This window comes from Natator depressus, chromosome 3 (genome assembly GCF_965152275.1).
Source record: "Natator depressus isolate rNatDep1 chromosome 3, rNatDep2.hap1, whole genome shotgun sequence".
NCBI lineage: Eukaryota > Metazoa > Chordata > Testudines > Cheloniidae > Natator > Natator depressus.
The window spans coordinates 199,662,646-199,679,157 of NC_134236.1; the positions used below are offsets into that span (position 1 = coordinate 199,662,646).

The 16,512-nt window shown below is 43.5% G+C and overlaps 1 protein-coding gene across 1 annotated transcript in view; it reads right to left on the reverse strand.

Moving 5' to 3' along the window:
- Positions 1-1,530: 1,530 nt before the first annotated feature.
- The window catches only part of LOC141984245 (uncharacterized), a 48,262-nt gene continuing 33,280 nt past the window's right edge, over positions 1,531-16,512 (reverse strand). Inside the window, exons 2-5 of the mRNA XM_074947181.1 lie at positions 14,734-15,292; positions 6,261-6,380; positions 5,056-5,162; positions 1,531-1,992 (exon numbers count right to left, since the gene is read on the reverse strand). Of these exons, the coding sequence (XP_074803282.1) occupies positions 5,059-5,162; positions 6,261-6,380; positions 14,734-15,142 (633 nt within the window). The 5' untranslated portion in view covers positions 15,143-15,292 and the 3' untranslated portion in view covers positions 1,531-1,992; positions 5,056-5,058. The remainder of the gene's footprint in view (positions 1,993-5,055; positions 5,163-6,260; positions 6,381-14,733; positions 15,293-16,512) is intronic.

The window sequence follows — 16,512 nt, forward strand, 5'->3', positions numbered from 1 at the left end:
TAAAGGCAGCTGGCAAAGAATGTGACTTGTTGATAACATCTGCCATGATGATATTTTTGAAAATGGAAAGAATGTCAGTGCTCACATAATGTAAATAAACCCTTTTGGCTGGGAAACATTCTGAGAGGGTTACCCAGGAAAGGTGGGTGTATTTACAGCTTGGTCCTGCACGTGTGACATTATTGGGCATTTTGCCATTGAGTTCAATGGGAGAAGGTTCAGGGCTTGAGTGGTCAGCTGTCATTTCCATTGTCAGCTCTTGAATTCGAGGGTTTAGTTGCCATGGGACCAAACATTTGTAAGCCAGCTGCATTTTCATTAGAGCTGGCTGGAAAATGGTGAGTCTGTTTGGGGGGGGTGAGGGGGGAATTGTTTTCCAGAAAATTTTCTCAAAGCTCTTGAATTTTTTCAGTGTTCTGCCAAAAAAAACAATTGAAAACATGAAAATTATTTTGAAACCTAAAATGAAGGTGTCTTTCATTTTTTAGGCTTTTTCTCTCCTTTTCCATTTTTCTATTTTTTTGGAGGGGGGTATGGAGGGGGGAAAGAAACATTTGCTGCAGGAAAAAAAACCTTTTTTAAAAAAAATAAAGGAATAATTTTGACCAGCTCTGACTTTTGTGTATTTGTTTTGGTCTGGCAAAATTAGGTTGCCCTTTGGCTTTTAAATAGGGACATATGGCAACAATAGGTGTGCTAAGGTGTTAGCTTTAACAGTGAATTATGTCAATGTTATACATTATGACTGAGTTTCAAGACTGCTTAAAGAATTTAGGTGGCTGACTCCCACTAAAACTGAAGGGAGTTGAGCATTCAGCTCCCCTAGACAGCTTCGAAAATCTCAACATATAACTTCTGCATTACTTTGATGTAGCTAATTTGTATTATAATTTTAGGGAAGGTATATCATAACTGGGTTTCACAACAGAATTGCCTTAAAGCCATAATTTTATAAATGTATAGTTCCTTTTATCTCAAAGGATCATAAAGCATTATAAACAATTATAGTCTATCATAATGTCTTTAAGCAAACAATTTCCATTGAAGCCAACAGGTGTTTTGTTCAAATAAGGACTGTACAATCAGGCTGTACATACCAGTGTGAATACAAATAGGTATCATTTAACCATCCATGAAACAGCAGCTATTTAAAAGCCCACATCAATGACATGCAACAGTTTAGTGGAGAAAATAAAGAATACATTATCCATCTAAAACTGCACAAGGAATTTCCGGACAAAATGTTGTTGCTCACCAGAGCTGATTAAAAAACAAAAAAACGCATGTAGTCAAACACCCAATTTGCAGTTGAAAAACAGTTTCAGTGGAACATTTTTAAAGTCTGCTTACCACAGAAAATTTTGACTTTTTGGTGAAAAACCAAAGGCCAAACATTTTTGGTTTCTAGCCAAAACTTTCAATTCAGAAATGTTGAAATGAAATGTTTTAACAGCTTTAATCAAAACAAAACTTTTTGACATGGTTGAATTAAAATGGTTAGTTTTGGCTCAGTTTGACATTTAACTGCCGTTTTTTTCTGTGGGCTGGGACTGGACTACATTTCACATGTGTAATGATAATTCTGAGTTGCAATTTGAGAGATGAAAGACCAACAGTTTGTCCATCAATTAAGCCAAGTCATAGCACAGCATATGTCGAAAGCTTAACGTTCAGTAGTCTTTCAGGAGTTTTTCATTATTTCCTTCCATCTTAGATCATTTATCCCAGTACAATTTCAACATTCACCATATTCTCAGTTACAAATGTGATTTGAAAGCAGACCTCCAATACAATTAGGGGAATAGTCTTCCATCCAGATCTAATTCACAATGTTTTCTCATTGTCTTATGACTAAGTTTGAAGACACCATTCAGCACTTGATTCTTGCAAGTCAGGAATCAGTCAGTTCCATTCCAAGTTACTCCTCCCTGCATCTCCTTTTCACTGCGGCATTAGTAACCCGTTGAGTCATTCCACAAGTTTCCTTCCATGCTGAAATAAATGTATTTGGGGGGGGGGGAATTAATCTTTCTTCAGCAGTGAATAATTCCATTCACTCTGATTTCATGCAAATTATTCCATTCCGACTGAACTGTTTTCCAATCCATATCACATCACTACTATGGCACAGCCACTGGTGAGCGTGTGCAGACCAAATGAGAGAGAAGTTGATATTTATTTCCATTTCTAAAATTTCTTTCAAAAAGCATCTATGCCAAGCTCTGAGGTCTAATCCATTGAAGTCAATACAAAGACTCTCATTAACTTTACTGGGCTTTTGATCAGGCTCTAGGGCCCAGAGCCTCAAAGCTATTTAGGTGCCTAATTCTCACTGAAATCAATGGGATTATATGAATACCTCTGAGGTGCTTTTACCACCCCCAAGAAGTATGTTCATATATACAGAACCAGGAGCCTCTCCTCGCCTTTAACGAATAAAGCCAGTCAGTGGTGAGTGCACAAAGGCAGTCTCTACCCTATTCCTCATTCCCCAAAAGCATGGGTAAATAAATGGGCCTTTGCTGTATACCCTCATGGTCAACACTCTCTGGCTACCTTGGACCAAGCAGGAGCGTGAGTCCCAAAGTCGAGGGACCCTCATGGAGCACGCCTTGCTGGCAGCTTTTCTTCCCGTCGGTTCCATCTTGAGGGCTTCCACTGCCTGCAACTGTGCTAGCATTGCAATGGGGGAGAGAAGGCGCATCATGCAGACAGGTCACAGGCCATTTAGGGGTTTATAGTTCAGAACAAGCACCTTAAATTCCTTGTGGAAACCAATAGGTGGCGAGTTCAGGTCCCGAGTTCGAGGCACGTTGCACATCATTATGTCCCAATATTAGAGTTTGGCCTGGACAAATTCTGCTCTGACACCAATCCAAATCCACAGTAACTCCACTGACTGCAGAATTCCACAGGAATTTGGCCCATTGTCCTCACCCCAAGTAGTTTACAGTCTAAAGCCTTGATTCTGCCACCCGTGCGGACTGGTTTCTTCCCTCCTAAGTTGTCCCACTGATTTCAGTGGAAGTGCTTGCAGGAGCAGAACTGAGCCTTGAACAAACAAGCAACCCAGAACCCAATGGGAGACTCAGAGGAAGGCTCTGCCTTGGTGGTTTTTTGGTAGCGTAAGAATAGGTGACATTATTTGATGTGACATAGATTAAAGCACATGGGCTTTGCAGGAAAAAGTTAATATTGGCATACATCTAGTGAGGTGGGTGAGGTAATATCTTTCATTGGACCAATTTCTGTTGGTGAGAGAGACAAGCTTTTGCGCTCACACAGAGCTCTTCTTCGGGTCTAGGAAATGTACTCAGAGGGTGACAGCTAAATACAGGGTGGAACAGATTGTTTAGCATAGGGCGTTAACGTGTGTTGCAAGAGACCATTCAAGGCGAACTGGGCAGTTAACTTCTCTGCAGTCATAGGACAAAGCAGGGTTAGTGGGTTACACATCGTTTTAATGAGCCTGTAGCGGGGTGGTCACCCACTCCCGGCCCAAAGGGGTTAAAAGCCAGCCCTTGGAGAGGGCTGGGGCTGGGAGCCTTAGGCTGGTCTGAGTGGGAGGCAGCTTCAGCTCTGGCCATGCCCCAAACAGACTCGGCTGGCCATATAAAGAGACTCTCTCTAGCTTCTGAGAGGGAGGGACCTGGCTGCAGGAACCTAAGCAGAGTACCTAGATTGGAGCAGGGCTGGGGAAGGGCCTGAGGAGCTGGGGGAGCTCCAGCCAGGGAAGCCCCAGGCTGCGGCCTAGTATTAGGCCAAACATGTATGGGGGCTGCAGGGGACAGCCCCAGGTTAGACAGAGGCAGCAGGTCCAAACCCAACCTTGCCTGTGATGAGGGGCTTATACTGTAGTCTGCCCCAGGGCACGGGGGCTCGCTGGTGACTGGCAGTAGCCTATGACTGAGGCGAGGTAGGGATAGGGGGTGGGGGTTCCTTGGGGAGGGGAGACCCTGGAAGTGAGGGGTTACTGCCAGGGGGCAGCACCCTGGGGTGCAAGGGGCACCGGGTCCGGGAAGGACACGGAGGCCTGGCCTAAGCGGGATACCGGCCTGCAGAGGGCACTCCAAGGCTGGAAGTAGAGCTAATTCCCAGGACACCAGCAGGAGGCACCACAGGGGTGAGTCCCACACGCTTACAGAGCCATAAATCCAGTGTCTCTTCTATGTCCATGATTTTTAGTGTCTAGCAAAGTTATGAATTTAAGCTCCCAGAGTCATCTGTTGAAGGTGTTCTGCGGGTTTCCTTTGAGGATGAGGACTGAGACATATGACCCCTGCTATGATGATCAATACCCCCCAACACACCTTTCAAGATCCCTGGGTCTTACACATACCTATCACAAAATACCTTGTCCAGCGCACTAAATGCTCCAGTAACAACTATGTGGGTAACACAAGACAATAATTCTGCTCTCCAATGAACTCACAGAGAAAATAAGAGACAAAAACACCATATCACGGATGGGTGAACATTTTTCACAAAGTGATCACTCCACATCTGACCCCTCCGTCCTCACAAGCTTGTTTCTTTCACCAAAGAAATTGGTTCAATAAAAGATATATTACCTCACCCACCTTGCTTAATAGCCTAGAACCAACAAGGTTAAAACAACATTGTAAATGTACATCTAGTGAAATCAGGGAAGTTCCTTCTCATTCATATTGGTGTAAGAGAGATCAGAATCAGACCCAGTGAATTTTCAGGATAGAATTTCCAAAGCAAGGACAGATGCCTGACAGGATAGGGAGAATTTCAGGCATTCTTTGCAGTCTCATGTCCCCATACTAGAGATTTGCCCAAACCAAAACCCTGAGTCTAAACACCATCAGATCTTGGGGCCACTGGAAATCAAAAACCAAATCCAGGTGTGACTTTTGCAAACAGCCCCTATTTTAAAAGGGTTGAAAATAGCCTCAAGTCTAAACTCCCCAGATTTTGGAATGACCCTGATTTTTGGAGTCTGGGGCAGGGGCAGCGTCTGCTCAGGAGTGTGACATGAGTGGACCCTCTGCCAGGCTGGATGTATCTAAGATGCCGATGTTGTCTCACCTGTCAGTTTTTGGACTTCAGCGGGCTAGTAAGTAACTGCAGGCTTTTCTTCTTTGCAAGAGTCACCCCATAGTTCACAGGGAGAAGGAGAAGTGCCATGAGGAAGGCTGCAAAGAGAAGAATGCAACTGCAGACACGCTGCTATATTTAGACACTAGCTCAAGCAGACTTAGCAGAGGTACATCGATGTGAGCTTGGAATCCCACCTCCCAGTTCAGATGTGGACGTACCCTGAGTTCCCAGCAGACTAGTGCAGGGTAGATCTGCACCTCAGCTTGCCGCAACCTAAGTATTAGTCTAGATAAGTCCTTACGAGCTTACCAATTTTTTATTTAGTCCACTATATGAAAAGCAAAACATGAGGAAAACTCTTCCCCAGATAAAGGCCAGATCCTTTAAGATACTGAGACTGTCGAGAATCTCTGTGACTTGTTCTTCAGCCCCATTCGCTTAAATGTCAACAACCATGACAGCAGTGGGAACCAAAGGCACTCAGCACCTCAGAGGATTAGGCCCTAGATGATTTACTCACATTACAACTAGAGCTGGGTGGAATTTTTTCAGCAAACAGTTTATCTGCTGAAAAACAAAGCGTCGGGTTGACCAAACTTGTTAATAAATTTGGGTCAAATTCAGCGAAGAGTTTTGATGGGGAAAAAAAACCTCCATCAGGGTTAAAAAAAAGAGCCAAAAAAGTGATTTTAAAAAAATATTTTCAAAACAAAATGTTACCACTTTTTGTTTTGAAATTTAGCAAGAATTAACTTTAAAAGGGGGGGCACCCAAGAATTAAATGAAACATATCCTTCAAGCTGAATCAGTCTCTCCCTTCTCTCACCCAGTTTGGCCACTGAACTGCAAAATCAATTATTTGCCAAATTCTAATTACAGTAAGGCCCTGCCTAGATTAGAAAAGAATGTGTGTGTCTTCAAATGGGTGATTTTAAATACGTTTTCAAAGCTAGTTATGGTCAACCATCGTGAGGGGTGGAGTCTAAAGTTGACCAGGAGCAGCTACAACATTTTTAAAGATATTGAACCCTGTCATCGGAGGTGCTAAGTGATGTTTAAAAACAGTCTCCATTAAGACAAATAGGCTTACACATTTTTTTTTTCAATACTTCCCCCCACCCCCGCCAAGTCTAGAGAGGGACTAAGAGGAGCAACATATTCAGATGTGCTCGACTGGCTAAAGTTTATCCTACCTGGAGTTCTGCAAACATCCTTCCATTTATAAGAAGTTTTTCCCTCAGAGAATCTGTTTGTGTCTGGCTCCTGTTCTTCCCACATCAGGACCGAAGGCTTCTTCATCAGCCCATACATGCCTGTCCAATTGACATGAGATGAGCTGTGTTAACTTTTACAATTCATTTTCCTGTTATTTCATAGTATTTCTCTGCACACAAATAAAGGTGACATTACTCCGTTTAAAAATAAATATTGCAAGTAGCCGCTGCATTTAGATAAAAAATGAGGCGAATCTGAGCCATATAACACTTAACTGTTCTGAAACACAATTAGACATGGATCCAAGCTAGAATCCCGGTTCTCCAAAAGTTCTAGCATTACATACTTCATATTAGAGCGGACTAAAAGATGATGAAAAGGTATTGCAAAAAATTTAGAAACTTTTAATGAAAATCTTTACTTTTACGAGCTGCAGCCAAAAAGGTAAATACAAAATTATGAAAATCTTCAAATAATTTGCATGAAAAATTTTTAAATTCAACCAGCTTTAAGCTTCAACCAGCTTTATGCAAAATATTTCCAAAGTTGCATGAAATAAATTGGGAAAAAATAAATCCAAATTGTGAGCAGTCCATTATACTCCAATGTGGCCCAGTCCAGAGAAGTGATGTCAAATTGCTGATGGAAGATCAAACGGCTCTTATGAGTTCATCCATCAATATTATCAAATATTTTACTTAGGCCTAGAGATATGCAGAAAATTTCCACTTGAATAAAATTTCACCCAAATGGAAATGGCATTTTTCAAAAATCATCAGGGTTTTTTCCCCTGCAACGCTCCTAGTTAAGAAGTTGCTTTTCCCCATGTAACAATATATAAGCCATATCTACACAGCATACTGAGACAAATTCAGCCCTGGTTTAAAAGCACAAAGCACAGGAATGGGAGTCAGCCACTGAGTCCTCTTGGGTACGTCTACACAGCAGCTGGGAGGTGTAATTCCCAGTGCAGCCAGACATATATGAGGTAGTTCTGCTCAAGCTAGTGCACTAAATATTGCAGTGTGACCATGGCAGGACGGGCTATGGCTTGGGCTAGCCACCCAAGGACAATCCCACCTGACACCCTGGGTATGTATTTGAGTGGCTAGTCCGTATCACTGCGGCCACACTAGTATTTTAGCACGCTAGCTGAAGAGGAGCTAGCGTGTATATGTCTACTCTAGCTGGGAATCGCATCTTCCTGCTGCTGTGTCGACATACCCATTGACTCGGAGACGACATTTAAGCTCTTTGTATTTCTGTTTTTCTGTCTGTGAAACAGGATGTAACAAGTATCAGAGGGGTAGCCGTGTTAGTGTGTATCCACAAAATCAACGAGGAGTCCGGTGGCACCCCCTCATCAGTTATTGGGAGTGGACCACATCTGCCCTGATTGAATTGGCCTTGTCAGTACTGGTTCTCCACTTGTAAGGTAACTCCCTTCTCTTAATGTGTCAGTATAATAATGCCTGCATCTGTAATTTTCACTCCATGCATCTGAAGAAGTGGGTTTTTTACCCACAAAAGCTTGTGCCCAAATAAATCTTAGTCTTTAAGGTGCCACCGGACTCCTCGTTGATTTTGAGGATGTAACAAAGCACTGATCTCTAAGCACAGGGTTAGCTGGTATGTCTGTTATGATGGCATATCCCCTTTAAGTCCAGGAGTTACTGGGAATTGCAGTCTCCAGACAGGGCACATGATGGCGAGAAATCAGCTGCTCATCACGTGACTCCCTGATGGAGACAATAAAAGGAGTTCTCCTGGCTCACCCTCAGAAAGTGAGCAGGGAATTGAAATAAGGCCTTGAGGAAAGTGCTTCTAGGGGGACCTGGCAAGAGGCCTAGGAAAGGTACCCGAGGAAGAGCGTATTCTCTTCACTCCCAGTTTGTTGAAAGCTGTAAAGGCCTGTGGTGGCTGAAAGCAAATGATAGGAGCCACTTTGCTCTTGTTTTGAATCCTTTTGTGGCAATAAGGTTACCCTTGAGACAGGATTTTGGCTTTCCCTGGCTGGTGTATCCATCCACCATCTTACTTACATCGGGTCAATAATGCTTACCTTCAGCTGCCATGTGCTTTGAGATATATGGTATTGTGCTTTTCAGCAAAGTATTAGGATTTATTATTACACCAAACATGCATGTAGCCCACTGTGCATACCACCTGGAGTTAATGGGAAGATTTTTCCCCTTGCACCTGATTATTCTGCTCAAGCACATTCGATATTTTGCTCCTTTTCTTTCTCAGAAAAACTGAGCTTTTATTTAAAGTATCTTCCCCCCTCCCCCATCTCCCCCGCCTCTCCCACATCTTGGCTGTGATGTCAGTCATGTTGTATTGTTTTATATCATGTAGCTCAACATGACTGATGCAATCAGACATGCACTGCTCTCCGGTGTTATGGCTCATGAATAAAATTTCCGGAGGAGCTGCCTCAGAGAAGCATAAAAGATAGAAGTGCAACTAGAAAGTGAACTCTCTGACGCATTTTATTCAGAGCATAGCCCAGTGGATAGAAAGGGGAGTGAGTTAAGAATTGGGTTACAGCCTTAACCCAGAATTTCCCTAGTTTTGTATATTGTGATCTGAGCTGTGTCACTTCATCATCCTAACTTTATGTGGTTTTACTTTCTATTATTATAATTGTAGCTTTAGAAAGGGACTCTATCAATTTAAAAGTCATATTTCTGTCTGTACCCTTTTTTTATTCATTATTGTTATAAGTATTACCTGAGATCTCTTGTTTCTGAATGAAACTGGGTTGGCGGGGGGGAATGTTTCTCTGTTTTTTAGTTTATTGCTTTGTGCATTAAAGCACCACTCTGCATATGGTCAGTAGAGCTGGTCAAGAATCTTCCGTCAATGTTTGGTTGGTTGGGTTGGGGTTTTTTTTGACAGAAAATATGGTTTTGCAAAATTGAAATTGAGATGGCAATTGTCCAATTTTCGATCCATTCTAATAGTCAGTTTCACTCTTATCATTCAATAGTCAGTCAGTTTCCCCAATTCTTTGTGTGAATCTTTCACACAGCCACAGCAAAGAGAAACTTTATTTTAAATGTAAATGCAAAACCACAAGTATTGGCAGTGAGGCAAAGGGGCAGGTATAGTCCCTGAACCCAGTTTTAGCTCTACATTGACCAAATCTCAATTAATTTGATTATGCCATTTAAGTACATTTCCATTAATTTCTAAGATGGTTGGCAGTGTTTGGACTTTTAGCAATAATATTGCGCTATTAATAGAGAAGGACCTTTTGGTTGCATAACCAAAACTCTCTGGGCCATATGATCTGTCTTTAGGGACTGAGTGGTGTTTGGTGGTGCAGATGTCTTGTTTAGGCTCTCTGTAAAGGGAAGGATGTTTCCCCATTTGAATAGACCTGTGCTTATGAAGAAGGGCATGATATTTGTGCAGGAACAAGTGTGCTTGCTAATTCATTATTTACAATTCGTTAATCATCATCATTTATTTATGAATTCTTCTGTGTAAAGAGTTTAACCCATCCAATCAGGGATCAGGAACAATACCAAGTGATCCGTTTCACATACTGACTATCAAATAGTCAAAATGAAGAGATTTCAAACGGCTCCTAGCTTTTAAATTATTTGGCCAAACTATTCTTTGAATATTTCTGAATACCAAATGCAGTCACACCTGTCAGGATGAGCTGTTCATGAATAGAAAGAAGGCTCAATCTTTTGGATAATTCGTTCACAGTGAAAACAATCCAGCCAGCTACAGACAAGAGTAAAATCTAGGAAGTTTATCATTTTGCATTTCCCTTTACCATTGATGAAACTCATGATTTTTAATAGGCAAAACTTTCTTCATGTGTACACATCATTCAACAACTTGACAAAGAGCTGCCTGCCTCCTGTGATGTCTTAGGCACCGGGGAAGTAGAAAGCAGCAGTTAGCTGAGTGATGGGAAAAGGTTGGATGAACGATATGGAAAGCTGTGTGAAAGAGAAAGAGAGTAAAGCAGAGAAAAAGAAGAGGGGGAAAAACTGTACGAGGGAGAGGGAATGAGTGTGAAATTGGAAAATGAAACGAATTAAATAAATCAGAATAGGACCAGGGAAATAGAGGCTTTAGAAATAGAAGGAAAGTGATCAAACCCCAAGGGATAGAATGAATAAAGCGTATGGAGGAGAAAAGAAAAGAGGGGACCTCTGAAGAGACTGAGGATGTTTAGGGAGAGCCAGGGAAAAGGCGGGTACAAGAAATGCAACAACAGAAAGCAATAAATGGAGAAGGAATGAACTGTCTGAGGAGAGAAACGAGCTATCCTAGAACACAGGAAAGGGTGGGATCTTCTGTATAAAACACTGCAAAGTGGTCTCCTTGGGGCTCCCCCTGGAGTCGTCCCAGAAGCTCCAACAGAACTAGAATGCAAGGCCCTGATCCTGCAGTCACCTCTATGCTGTGGAGTGCTGTGTACACATACATAGAGCCCTGCTGAAGTCAATGGGCTCCACGGGGATCTGCCCACAGGGAGCTCACTGCAGGATCAGAGCCCAAGTTCCCAGCTTCTGAATGACACGGGCCAGCATGGACACATGACACTTGTGCCCAAATCTGCACCAGGTGCCATTCAAGCTGCAGGTGATGATCTTTAAAATCTGAACAGTTTGGGACTGGGTTATCTGAAACCATCTTTCACCCAGTACCCTGCACCGGCCGTTAAGATCATCTGAGAAATCTGAGAACTCCACCTACATCACCAGATTGCTCTTGCTTGAGAGCTGCCGCCTCTGGAATTCACTGGACTTGGCAAAAGCTAGGGCAGGATGCAACAAGTACTGATTTTCACTGAGCATTTGACTAACCCTTTGTATATTGTTTCCAAGCTCCTGTGTTCAGGAGGATGGCTGGGTATCATGGTGACAAGCACTATCGGAATTAATCACGCTAACAGGCAAGAGTTGTGTTTTGTTTTGCCTGTATCTTTTCTGCAGTGGAGAGGGGCTGCTTCACAGCCATATTAAGCTTTAAGAATCTCCCCAGTTTTAACTTGCTTTACTGTGCTACCCTCAAGGCCTCACTTTGCAGCCAGCATTGAAGGTCATGAAACAAGAGACAACAGTTCCAGGCAATATGTCCAGACAACAGCACAAACATGAGTAGCAGCAGTCTCTCTAGCAGCTGGATCCCAGATCATTCATACACAGTGTCAGTAACTCTTGTAATACTGGATGTTTTCCTTAGAGCCCCAGCTCCTGGAGGCATGTGATTTGGTGAAACTCTCTCTCTCTCTGTAAATGAAATGTATGTTTCTCGCTCTCATGGTTGCAGAGAAAAACTTGAAAAGGTGACCCGAGGGCACCCTAAAGGCTCAAAAGCCAGAAGACAAATAAAAAGGACCCAACATTTCTTTAAAAAAAAATCAGTATTTTTAAGGCACTCGTGATTTTTGGGCACCTGATTCATGCTTTTCTGAACACGGGGGGCTGGCAAACTTGAATGCATGTAGAGAAATACAGGAATGTGTAACTCATGTCAGCACAAGGAGCTAAAGCATGCATGCGTGACACAAAGATGACACAGGGTATATGCAAGCATATCTTTAACTAGAACTGCTCCTTCCATGATCTTAGCATTAAATATTGATAGAGCCATAGATTTTGAGGCCACAAGGGACCACTCTGATCATCAAGTCTGACTTCCTGCATAACACAGGCCACAGAACTTCCCCACTTTCTTGACTGCTTGTATGCCTTGTCTGATGTCTGTGTGATGTCTGCCTTTTTCTCAAGGATGACAAGGCACCTGGATAATTGAGTGTCACTAGCTTGAGGTATGTATCCAGCTCCTGCCCTATTCTGCGCCACTTCTGAAAAAAAAATACATGACTAATTTCTTAAGCCATGAAGAAACCTGTTAGCCATGTAGACTGATTATATCTTCCCCTCCTCCCTAGACAAAATGGTTCCCTTACATGAGGCATTCTCTTCATCTGGAGAATCTCCTTATCTAATGGTAAATAGTCATACTATATACACACTGCTGTCAACAGGACTACTGGTACAAGCAACTGCTCCCTAATGTCATTAAGGATCTGTCCCAAAATATTCGCAGACTCTAGCAAAGCATATTGGACCTGCAGCAACACCGCTGGAGATCATAACGCTTGCAGGGATTCTGGTAGAGTTTATAAGCCCGTGAGGACTCCTGCGCAGATTGCAACGTGACCAAGCTTCTGGTTAATTTAATACAATACCCAACAATTTCGTACAGGTTTACATTACATCTGGATTTGTCTAGCTTCAAGTTCCAGCCATTGGATTGTGTTAGACCTTTCTCTGATAGTTTGAAAAGCCCACTATTAAATATTTGTTCCCCGTGTAGGTACTTATAGACTGTAATCAAGTCACCTCTTAACCTTTTCTTTGTTAAGTTAAATGGATTGAGCTCCTTGAGGCTATCACTATAAGGCAGGTTTTCTAATGCTTTAATCATTCCGGTAGTTCTCCTCTGAACCCTCTCCAGTTTATCAACATCCTTCTTGATTTGTGGGAACCAAAACTTGTCTCCTGATCTCTAATAGTTAAAGATTGGCATAAGCACTGAAGTTCGAGGTTTCATATCCCTTCATATCCCAAAAAGTTTGCTAGTATCAACTATTATAACCCTAGATATTTTTGAATTTTATTTGTGTATTTTGATTTCTAATATGGCGTCTACCTAAACCACTATCCACATGTACAACCACTTACAAAGATCCATTCAAATTCAACAGGCCCAGTGCCCACACTAGAATGGATACTTCCCCTCAAACATAAACCTAAAATTCTCCCTCTTTCATTAAACACGCACTCCTGGCTAGACAGAGCCGAGAGCATGAAGAAACCTTGCAATATTGGGCTCTGCCACTCAACTACTGAAGTACGTTCCAGAGCTGATTAGCCCTTGCTCAAAATCTCATGGCCAGACCCCTCAGATTTAAACCAAGGGGCTGTTAACCAAACACTTTTTCTGTTCTCAGCTCTTACAGTAACAATGAGAGTTGGTGTTGCCAACAGTGGATTAGCCATTGAGCCGACAGGGCCCATGCCCAGAGGCCCCAGCCAATTGGGGGACCCCAGAAAAATTGACACCCCCGCACCTCAACCCCACTCCCCGGCAGAAGCCCCCGCACCCCAAACCAGGTAACTGCGCCGGGAAGCTGGGGCGGGGGAAGCCCCTGCACCCTGACCCCACTTCCCGGCAGAAGCACCAGGCAGGGTGGGGGAAGCCCCAGCGTCCAGACCCCAGCTGTGGCTCCTGGACTGGAGAAGCTCTCACTCCCTGCCCTGGCCTCAGGGCTGGGGGAGCTCTCACTCTCTGCTGCAGCCCCATGGCCGTAGCAGGGGGACAGAGCTTCTCTGGTATTGGGGGGAGGGTAGAAAGGAGCAAACATGTTGCAGGCTGCAGTGGGGGGCGGGGGGCGCGGAAGAGGGCAGGAGCGTGGTTGGAACAGGGGCAGGGCTGTGGGGAGGGAGGGGTAGCCTGGGGGCAGAATTGCAGGTGGAAGGCATCAGGAGGGGCCCCCCGCTTACTCTGGCCTAGGGTTCCATGAAACCTTAATCTGCCTCTGGGTGTTGGCATAGCCGAGCCCCAACTATTTAGCACTTTGTAGTTGACTACTGGTACTTTTTAAAAATTGCATCCAGAAACACACCGGCAGATTCCCAAGCACAGGTGTTGTGTGTTCTCTGAGAGAAACGTACCTCAACAGGCTGCCCGCCTCTTACAGTCCCAGGTGACGTTTATGAATTGCCTTCAAGTTTAGCCCCATGTAATCTAATCTGGAGACAACCCAGCCATGGATAATTGTGGTGAGGTCCAGATCAGAAAGCAAAGTGCTGCAATCTTTTAGCCTCCTGCAGGTGTTAGCCAACTGCAATCTTGTAGCCAACAGTGCTTTTGGCTGAGGATCAAACATGACCCCCTCTCCCGTCCTCCCCTCCACATTTTGGTTCTGAGTAACAAAAGCCAGGCACGTTGTCTCTGCCTAGGACACTGACCAAACCTCTTTCATCTCTTGCTCTTTCGCCCAGCCTGTCAACCTTACCTCTGCAGAGGTGACCGCAGTCCTCTATGTCCATATGCACCTCTGCCATGGAAAAAAGGAGCAGAAAATCTGCACAGCAAATGGCTCAGTCCCTTTCATTCCTTGGGCTGCTCACACCTTGTGCAATGGAATTGTTATCAATCCTGCTGCTAGGGGACCCTCCACAAGCGCTAGGGTGGAAACTTTGCCCTTTAGTGCGAAGTGAAACTGACTAGTCTATTTTCCTTGTCTAAGCAGAACAAAATGCAAAACAATAAATATACCTGGAGATCTATGCTTACAGTATTGTTGCCTTCCTAGTTTGCTGGTAAACTAGGACCCTCATACACAGATGTGCTCTTTGGGGTCATTTCTAATATTGACATAATCCACAGTCTTGCCCTAAATATTACCTTTCAGAGATAAGTGCTTTTCTATCAAGGTTTTCATTGTCATCTTATACTCGTCCTCAGTTATATGGAGTTGTGTCAGCTTCGTGTCTGGCGAATACTCCTCCTTCAGAACCTTTGCCCAGTTCCTTTCAGGTGGCCAGCATGCAGCAGACACTCTGAAACCTGCCTCGTCCAGGTTCCTGGCAAACGTCCGTCCGATGGAGCTGTTGGACACTAGAATCACAATGGCTCTCCCTTTTATGTCAATATTTCTCTCCATTTTCTTCACAATCCCCAAGGAGAAAACGATCACAAAGCAGGTGAGGAATGCAGTGCAGATGCACACGAAAGCATAAAGGAAGCAGGAAAGGGTCAAGGCAAGCATTAAATCGGCAGCTACCAGGAAGAATTGTCTAAAAGTGAATGCCATTGTTCAAGGAATTAGCTTGCTCCTCGCTCAGACTTTTGCTGAGAAATCTGGTAGGAGCCACAGCACGCAGTTATGCGGTTATGAAGCCAGCCAGCATTGCAAAACAAGCAGAGGCAAGTCACAGCTTCACTCCAAGGATGAATCACCGTCCTGGATATAACAACAAATATGATTTCCAAATTACATATATTTCAGCAGACAGCTGAGTGACTCGTGATATTTGATATTGCTACATTGTACATTTCATGGCCTACTAGGTTGAAATCTAAGAATTCTGTTCACAGGGGAATTACAAACAAGTCTCCACCAGGGCTAGTGACAGATCTTGTTTGTTTTTAAAAATAACTTTTCAGGGGCTTTTTCTGTAATACTGTGTCAGAGAGAAATCGTGGAAGGCTCAGGCAGAATTATAAGAGCAGCAATATTCCCAGTATTTTATTGGTATGCTTAAATCTACCACTCTCCATGCTGCAGTAAATCTGGCTAAAACCCAAGAGTACAGTATTGAAATTTTGCCCTTATGCAACCAATTTTGTTTTAGTTGTAAAATATCCTGTGTAGAGAACATTGTGCCTCCTATTTGCGGGGACCTTTCAAACTTGAAAACTTTGGTAACATCTAAGTTACCTTAGAGAAGAGATGAGTAAGTGGGGACATGAGAAAGCTGTACACCCTAACAACTGGTGTAGAGAAGGTAGGTTGGGCTCTGCTCTGCACTACTCATAATACATTAAGAAGGGGCCATCCAATGACATTGACAGGGAGCATATTTAAAACTGATTAAAGGAAATACTTTTTCAGGCCGTATATAATTAGTCTGTGGCACTCATTGCCACATCTAAGGCCAAGCACTTAGCAGAATTTGAAACATGGCCAGACATTTATCTGAACAAGACTATCCAGCATTGTTACGGTAAATATATATTTTTTAAATTAATGAATTCTGGAATGGATAGAAACTCTCATGTTTCAGGGCGTCCCAATCTCTGAAGGGATCAGGAGGCAACTTTCCCTACAGACTGGTTATCCCATAACTGCCTACTGCAGGGTTTGTTACTCCTTCCTCTGAAGCAGCCGGTGCTGGTGTAATCCACACACCTTCTGGGTGTGGTGTTCTGTCCCATCTTGTGGCACCAAGACAATTTAGAGAGCAAGAGATTGAGTTTGCTCTACAGCCTTAGCTAACAGCCAGTTGGCTTTTAGCTCATGCGGTAGGGACTCATGCACTAAGCTCCAGAGATCCCCAGTTTGATCCCGGCCGCCGTGATCTGTCAGTGTTACAAGTGGGGGCTCGTCTGGGATTTCAACTGGGAACACTGAAGCTCGGGATGTGCTCCCTCAGCTAGGGGAAGTATGTAACCCGCACACCT